Below are 8,386 nucleotides of genomic sequence, written 5' to 3'. Positions count from 1 at the left end.
AGTAGACTGAATTTAAAGAGGGTCCGGTTTTAGAAATAAATGTGAACAATATACACACTCTCACGTACATAGTTTTTTCACTGGGAGAACATGAGAACTGGTACTTTACTAATTATGTACTTTCTAACTGATGGTGTTGTAATAAAGTAAATACTTAACCGAAAAATATTATCAGTTACTTACCACCCATCAACTATATGTATTTCCTGCTTGTCAGGAACACACAAACAATATGATGGAAGCAGTTTTATCTGAAATTATCGATATGTTTGTTTTTTTGGGTATATTTACATTACCTTATTTCCTGCTTCGGCTGAACTCTTTGATATGTCTACTCGACATTAGAAAATAGACACTGTCCACATAACGTGCAAAGCTGTAGCTTACAAACCACTTGCCTTTGGGAGTAATACATATTTAGAGTAACGGTAAAACTTTGATCATATCACTCCAGGACGTCTAGTGTGGCACATTAATAGATCGAGCACCTTTAATGTAATTGTAAGTAGAGCTAATATAAAATAAATTTTATTTAATATTTCTTTCGCATATGATCTAATTGTTTGGTATTAGTATTTTTTTAAAAGCACAAAAATATGTCGTCACATCCCTCGAATAGAATATATATGTATATATGTTCGGAGTATATATGTGATTGACAGATTGTGCGTTTATTGCCACATGAGCTGTATTACTGATTCCTGTATTACTCAAACTCATTGCACTTCTCTATATGCAAACTCCTTCGGTTACTCGGCGTCAAAATTGTGGAACTCACTACCTAGAGAGTTTTGTGAATTAGATAACAAAAACGTTAACTTCAGAAAGTCTGTTAATATGTGGTTGTTAGAAAAAAGGTGTTAATTTTAAGGAGTATAAAATAGTTATTTAATTAGGTTATTACATATAATGCGCTCAGTTGTGTCACCCTAGGAAGACCAGTCTAATTTTGTACTGATAGGATGTATGACACTTGAAATAAAGGCAAACAACAACAACAGCTCCCAATCTACTGGTGTGTTAAATTTTGGAAAACTTCTCATTATTCTATCTCTGTACCTTCAGGGGGTGGTCCTAGACGCCACGAGGTATATATATTCTGAATCTTCTCATCAAGACCTTTCCAAGGATACCCCATTTTTGGGATTATGCGAGACTTTGATCTTGTAGCGCGTTTTGGCATTTTAACCTAGGCCGCCTAGATTTATCTCATCTGTGATCTTCATCTTGTGGAACAGGAAATCTTGGTTTTGATTTCCCAAAACTTTGATATTGCCCATCTCTGGGATTGAGAAAACTAATATTTTTGTTATTTGCAAGTTTTAAACGCCGACTAAAATTAGTACATCCGAAATTTTGCATTATTATTAATATGCCAATTTTACCGTGCGGAAGATTGTGGAAATTTTGTTAAAGAAATCAATAACATGCATGAAAATTCATTGTCTCTACGTTTTGCTTTTGGCAAACTTAAGCGAGATTTTTTTAATTATTTAAAACATATTTATGCAATAATGCAGATACGGTTCTATCACAGTCTTCACTCTGCCTGTCCTCCAGTCTGATCTTCCAGTTTCTAGGATTTCCAATTTTAACACGAAATATGCTGAACGAAGAATCTTTGACAGAAGGACGAGTTTGTGAACCCAAAGTTTGGGATGGATTCGACTGGTACTGGGTAAAAATACAGATACAATTTAATCCTCCGTATTAAATTCTCAATAAATAATAAGCTAAATAAATAAAATAAAGTGCGGCAAAGCACGATACATAAGTAGCGCAAAAATGCTGAGAATGCTTGGTCGTGACCTTAGTCGCCATATTGCGACATGTCGACAACACCAAAAACATGTTTTGCCCAAATTGTGACACCGCGACCACACCACCTGGCGCCGAGGGGGTGTGGCACAACTCAGATACACGTAATTTAACTGGATTTCATCTATAGATTTATTTGCGCTATAAATCTCATATTGCCCCGATCACACCTCGACCACACCCCCTGGCGCCGAGGGGGTGTGGTCCAAAAGGTTACGGGGTCCTCCCCCTGGGGTCATGTGTATGATGCCGCAAACCGATTTCGATTATCTTGATGCGTTCTCGAGTTTTAGTGTTGACAGACAGACGGACACACAGACAGACTAACTAACCGATCGCGTCAAGTAGCTGGCGCTACTTAATAAGCTGAATCTTCGTAAATTTATCAAATTCAGTTTTTAATCATCCACATTGGTTTCGCAAAAATTTACCACTCACTAGGGAACCTTCCGAGGTGCCCGGCGTGCCCAGGGTACCCACTATGTTTTTTAGAATCTACTGGGACCCTAGATGAAGGACTCATTGATATCTCCGTGTAAGCTAATATTTGGCGCCATTTCGTGGCGCCAAATTCGCCAAATTTGCATGTTTTTATTTTTATAACTGCCATAACTTTTGAAATCCTGGTCGGATTTTCAAAAAAATTTCCTAAAATCATGAAAAAGAATTCAACTTTCGTATGCTATGAAATTTTTCTAAAATTCGATTGTTTCAATTTTTCTCAAAATTTTGGAATTAAAAAATAAAAATGGGGGTTTGTCGAAACTTTTTAAAAAATATCTCAAAAAATAAAAATGCTTAATTTTGTACATGTTTCTTAAAATTTTGACCTTTGTGATCATTTTAAGCCCAAAATTTTGAAAATCCCACGGAAACTGCAAAAGTTATGAAAGTTCGAAATTGGTCGAAAACGCAGATTTTTAAAGTTGGCGCCACGCCAAGGCGCCAAATATGAGTTTAACACGTAAATATGAATGGGTCCTTCATCTAGGGTCCTGGTAGATTCTATAAAACATAGTGGGTACCCTGGACACGCCGGGCACCTCGGAAGGTTCCCTAGTCAGTAGTAAACCATCACCGTGCCGTATGAAATCATTAGTAAATCAATACCACGACGGCGTATCTATGTGAATCTACCGGATTTTCCTAGATTTATAAGAGTGTACATATACATATCTTTATTTGCAAAAAGAAGGAAATTATTGATAATATCTTCTAACAATTTTACTTTTGGTGAATATTTTATCATATAAATTTTTTGGTTTCAAAATCCCAAAAAATTACATAATGTTGCCAGATTTTACAATTTGAAAATTTCTCAGTTCCATTCCGTCCCCACGTGGTACTTCCCCTTATGGAGTAAACTTGACCTCTACAGGACCACTTCAGCCTTGAGACATTGTCCCGTCAGCTCCCTTAGTGAATCTGATATGCTAAACGCGAACGTCATCTGGGACGCGAAAACTTCAAAATTATCCGGATATGGGGGGCAGGAGGTCGACTCCGCTCTCGAACTTGATGATGAAAGGAAAATAGTGTTTGGCGGACGTGAGCTTATAAATCAATAAAATTTTGATCCTATTTTTTTAAATTAATTTAAAAATCGCTAAATTTGTTGAAATTTATTTCTGAAATTCCAGGCCGCCATTCGTTCATGTTTTCCGACAACAAGAGCTACATTGTCGGTGTGACGACGTGGACGTCTGACTTGCAGCAATCTTGGGTTTTGTGGACAACGGGGAGGGAACTAACGCCAGAAATTAAAGCCACGGCTTTGGAACATGTTAAGCAATTAGGATTCGACCCAAAATTTGCTATTCAATCATAAATCGTTTAAATACATGATAGATATTGCCGTTGATGTGAAGTTATCCTTTCTTAAGTTCTATGGGGTCATACCAGAGCTGGGTAATTAATCCATTTTGGATGAAGATAAATTAATCCCAACGTTAATCCTTAATCCATAGTTGGATTAATCACATGACCGGATTAATGGATTAAGGATTAATTTGCCTAGTCGAATTTTTAGGATCAAGGATTAAGATTAAATTGGGAAATTTTGGGATTAAAGATTAGGGATTATTAATCCGTAATCCGATTATTCCCAGCTCTGGATCATACAAATTTATAAACATAAATAATCCATTCTCATTTCTCAAAGTTGTCATGAATACACCAAATACACATTATGCCTTTTAACTACACCCCATCAACTAAAGGATAGAAATCAACAAAAAATCCAATTATTTCGGCGTGAATTTATCCACACACAAATTGAAAGGGTCAACTGATAGATCCATTAAGGTATTTACTTGTGCACTGAATTACTCATGCATATCCACCAAATATTCCTCACTATACACCCCGAGTAATGAGATGTTAAATGTCAACGAGATTAATTTATTTTGCATGTAAATATGCAAGCAAAAAGTACGTAGAAACCGAGCCGCTCGCCATTTTTTGCCACTACCTTATCTCCTTGGACATGACCATTCGCCGCGGAATCATGTGGACAGCCATCTTAAATGTTGTCACATAGATCGGACACTCTGTCATGATTAAAACCCTTTGAAAATGTCAGTGGTTAGCAAAATTTTTACTACACTTCAAGTAAAAAAATCAATTAACTTCTTCTTCTTCTTCTTCGTCTTCTTCTTCTTCTTCTTGCGAAGCAATTTCTAAATGCAAATTTAAATTTTGGTTAATTTCATTTTAAATATAGATAAATTTAAAAAATACATACCCCATGGTTTCTCTGATGGTGGTGATGGTGGTGGTGGACGTGTAGATGTTGAAGGAGAATTAGAACAATCTTCAGCGTTGAAAATTATTTCAAAAAAATCAAATTTTGGGATTTTATGTTTGTCGAAACAAATGCCGGTATTATTGACCAATATTCCATAGACGTGTTCGGGTAATTTTAGGCAATTAATGCAATCCATTGTTCTTAAATCAATAAATTATTGATAAAGAGGAGAAGGATGCAATTTAACCAAAGTGAAAAATTATGCTTTGTGTTAATAAATGCGAGTCTTAAGCTGACTCACTAAAATTAAATACTCGTGTCAGTTTAATTTTATCTTCTTACATTATGTATATGTACGTGTGTGCATGAGTAAGATGTTTGAGTTAGATGAGACTAACTAACTGAATAATAATAATAATAATGGGCATATTGGAATCTTGCAATTCAGCTAAGAATTTAAGATGAAGTTTGAAAATGTTCTTAGTAAAATGTTAATCATCAATCATAGTTTGAACACATTTCACTTCATTTTAGTTCGATTTATTCAAAATGAAAATTTTAATTTTATTTTGTGTTGGATTTTTAAACGGATTTTGCATGGAAAAACCATGCAGGTTATGTATTTCGCAGAAGGGTTGTGCATTCATAATTCAGGATGAGGTTGGAAAATGTGTGGAGCGTAAGGAAATAATAAAAATTCGGTTTTCTTCTTTAATTCGGAAAATTGAAATGTGCCCAGGTAAATTTATTTATTCTCTTAAAATAGATTCTTTTTAAAATTTTTACATGCAAAGCATTTGATGATTTCATGAAACAAAAGCTTGAATGATTTTTGCTAAATTTAATTAAACTTGCTTTTCCAGAAAAAGATACTTTTTCTGATTTGAAAGTTGATAAAATAGCAACAAGACCAGCTTTGAAGAAATTAGGTCTTTATTTTATTTTAATTAAATTATATTATTCTTATCTTTAATCAAAACATTATTTTGCAGAAGAAATTACTTTTACTAATTTAAAAGTTGATGAAGCAACAACGACACGAGCTTCTAGGACATTAGGTCTGCATTTAATTAATTATATTATTCCAAATTTAATTAAAACTTTCATTTTCAGACGAAGTTTCTTTCCCTGACTTAGAAGTTGATGCAACGTCAACAACAACACCAGTTTTTGCGAGCTTAGGTCGTTATTTTAATTCTTCTGTTGTTTAATCTAACAAGCTAGTTTTTTGCTCCAGATTCTTCGCGAAAATTAAATTCTGAGCAGAGTTCAGCTGAAAATTTATCTCCTCAAACGTCAGGTTATTTAATTTCAGATTCATTTATCAGATAAAGTTAATTAATTTAAGCTTACTTTGCAGAAACGAGTCTCGTTGAGCAAATTACTTTCTCTACTCCAGAACTCGATGAGTCAACATCAAGAAAATTAGGTTTTTATTTTAATTAAATTGTACAATTCTTACATTTGATTTATTGCTGATGAAGAATTGTCTTAGGGCATGAGGAGTTGACAATGATAAATTCAGACGAAAAATCTAATTATACGCAAAGTCTAGGGAGCATTTTTGAGCCGGTGAGCATTTTTTACCAACACAAATCCCTGGTAGTTTACTATACTTACAAAGATTACGCATTTTTGCAAAATTTATTTCTTTTTTTCTAGTTGGATTGATTAACAAAACTGAAATTATCCGTCACATTAATGACGGTGATGTCCGTGATCATCATGTCCATGCAGGAAATAATGAACTTTCTCTTGCATCAGTGTCTAACTCTGATCAACCAAAAATGGCATGCGATTGTGAAAAGAGAGAGAAGAGGAAGAATTGGATTCCATCCCTCCCAAAGCGACTGTCACGTTTTGTCAAGGAAAAATTAATTTCCAATTTTACATGCCCAGTGCACAGAGAATCAATTCGTGAAAAAATTGAGCGCAGTTATTGTCGTGCAGCCGATTTAGAACTACAGCTACCTGCATTAGAATTTGGTGGGTTTAAAAACCCGATGCGAAATAATGATGAATATTGTTTTGTTTTACAGTTTAGATATAGAAATTGTGCTTGAATTTTTTATTTCCTTTACTACATGCACATACATATATCATTTCAATTTATTTAGTTTGCTACATACATATATTATTATAATAATGATTACAGAATTCGTTAATCATAATTGTTTAATTGAATTTTATTAACTTCAAATCTAAAATTAATAACATAGTTTTGTTTATTTATTTTTTGATGGAATAAAATTAGGATTCCTCCAACATTGTTTGTGCGAAAACTTTTTAGTATTCTATTGTTTACTGAAAATAAAAATAAGTAAATAAAAATCTAACAATTTAACATGTCCAGTGAATCTGTGCACTTTTTATATGATGCATTGATTTTTGCTTGTACCAACAAAAGCTCTCCATGCTCTTTCCCCATCATGTTTACTATTTTGGTTAGCCTGGTTGTTCTCTCTTTTCATCTTCAGATAATTCTGGATTTTCTATGATTTGCATGGCTCTAGTGTTTAATTGTTCTTTCAAATGAGAAATCTCTTTATCCTTTTCTTTAATTTTTTCCAAAAATTCTTTTTTGATCATTTGTATTGACAATGTGCTAGCCTGCTCCACCATTTCGCACATTTCAGATGTTGAAAAAGTATTCAGTGCAAATGCACCGACGGTTTCAAATAAAACACAAAAAACCGCGGGAAAGTTTGTTAGCAGTCTATCTTTGCAAGATTTTGTCCCTTCTTCAGGGAACAAAATCATCCTTTTGGTCCCTAATTTTATTAGCTTCTCTTCTTTGAACTGAACAAGAAGCTTCATATTATCCTCCATTCTCACCCGATTTCCATTATCAGGAAGGATGGGACATGATAATTTCCATTCCTCAAGAGGAATTTTTAAAATTCTACCTGTTACAACTGGTTTGGCCAGTGAATTAGGTAGGTCGTTGAGAACTGTTTCTAATGGGTTGGTACTTACTGTTTTCGTATTATTAATGTCGCTATTAGTTAAAATAATTGATTGAACAACTGGATTTGATGAGGGATTACTTTGAATTGTATCGGTATTATTATTATTTTTATTTTTATTAATGCTACTTCTAGTTAAAATAATTGGTTGTGGAAGAGGATTTGGTATGGTTTGAATGCTTGTCGTTGATTTTATTTGCGATAATGCCAGCAGTTTTTGCTGTTTTTTTCGTTTTGGTGGATTAAAATATTTTTGTTTCTTTTTCATTGAAGGAATTTTATGCACTTGTTCTTCATCTCCTGAAGATAAAATTACTAAGTCAGGAATATCCTTACCTAAATCAGTTTCAGCAAGATTTAATGTTGAATTTGCGTCAATTATTGCAGGTGTTGTTGTTGATGATGATGATGATGATGTTGATGGATGTGGCCCAGGAATGGGCGACTTGCAGACATCAATTTTTTGTTTTGGAAGATTGGCTAAAGAAATAAAACATCGTCTACTTAGCCATATATATTTATATATATATAACTAAGTAGGTGACGCTTCATTTCTTTAGAATTTATGAAATAATAATAATAATGTTTTAAAAAAACTTACAAAAAGAATATTGCGAATCGCTTTCAGATAATTCTTTATTATTATTATCTTCATCCTCGGAATAATTTATTATGCGCTTGCGAGAGGATGTAGCAGCAGCAGTAATAGAATATGCACCGCGTCGTCCTCTTCCTCCAGCCTTTCCTCTTCGAGTATTGCGACCGCGACCTCTACCTCGTCCCTGCACTGATGAAAGATTACATTATTTTAAAATAATTATGAAAATGATTCCTGAAATTTATTTACATGATGATG

The 8,386-nt window shown here is 33.9% G+C and overlaps 1 protein-coding gene across 2 annotated transcripts; it reads left to right on the top strand.

The window, feature by feature from the left end:
* Positions 1–341: 341 nt before the first annotated feature.
* Positions 342–7,174, top strand: LOC110849839. Of its 2 annotated transcripts, XM_022097298.2 has the most exons (13): positions 343–501; positions 1,521–1,678; positions 3,141–3,366; positions 3,459–4,122; positions 4,243–4,394; positions 4,541–5,303; positions 5,428–5,493; positions 5,557–5,622; positions 5,678–5,746; positions 5,802–5,864; positions 5,925–5,993; positions 6,060–6,136; positions 6,227–7,174. In XM_022097298.2, the coding sequence occupies exons 6-13, from the start codon at positions 5,114–5,116 to the stop codon at positions 6,233–6,235; spliced, it is 609 nt and encodes a 202-aa protein (XP_021952990.2). In that variant the 5' UTR covers positions 343–501; positions 1,521–1,678; positions 3,141–3,366; positions 3,459–4,122; positions 4,243–4,394; positions 4,541–5,113; the 3' UTR covers positions 6,236–7,174. The 2 variants fall into 2 exon arrangements, with proteins under 2 accessions (XP_021952991.2, XP_021952990.2); XM_022097299.2 differs by having other exon boundaries at positions 342–501; positions 1,538–1,678; positions 3,459–4,394.
* Positions 7,175–8,386: the final 1,212 nt, after the last annotated feature.

This window comes from Folsomia candida, unplaced genomic scaffold (assembly GCF_002217175.1).
Source record: "Folsomia candida strain VU population unplaced genomic scaffold, ASM221717v1 Fcan01_Sc005, whole genome shotgun sequence".
NCBI classification, from domain to species: Eukaryota; Metazoa; Arthropoda; class Collembola; order Entomobryomorpha; family Isotomidae; genus Folsomia; species Folsomia candida.
The sequence above is the reverse complement of the archived record's forward strand: the minus strand, read 5'-3'. Positions and strand labels throughout refer to the sequence as shown.

Excerpts from the sequence above, each read along its gene's own strand:
- LOC110849839 (XM_022097299.2), top strand. The coding sequence starts at position 5,114 with ATGAAAATTTTAATTTTATTTTGTGTTGGATTTTTAAACGGATTTTGC. Across the intron at positions 5,494-5,556 it reads ACCAGCTTTGAAGAAATTAG|AAGAAATTACTTTTACTAAT; the intron begins GTCTTTATTTTA and ends ATTATTTTGCAG. Across the intron at positions 5,865-5,924 it reads TTTATCTCCTCAAACGTCAG|AAACGAGTCTCGTTGAGCAA; the intron begins GTTATTTAATTT and ends CTTACTTTGCAG.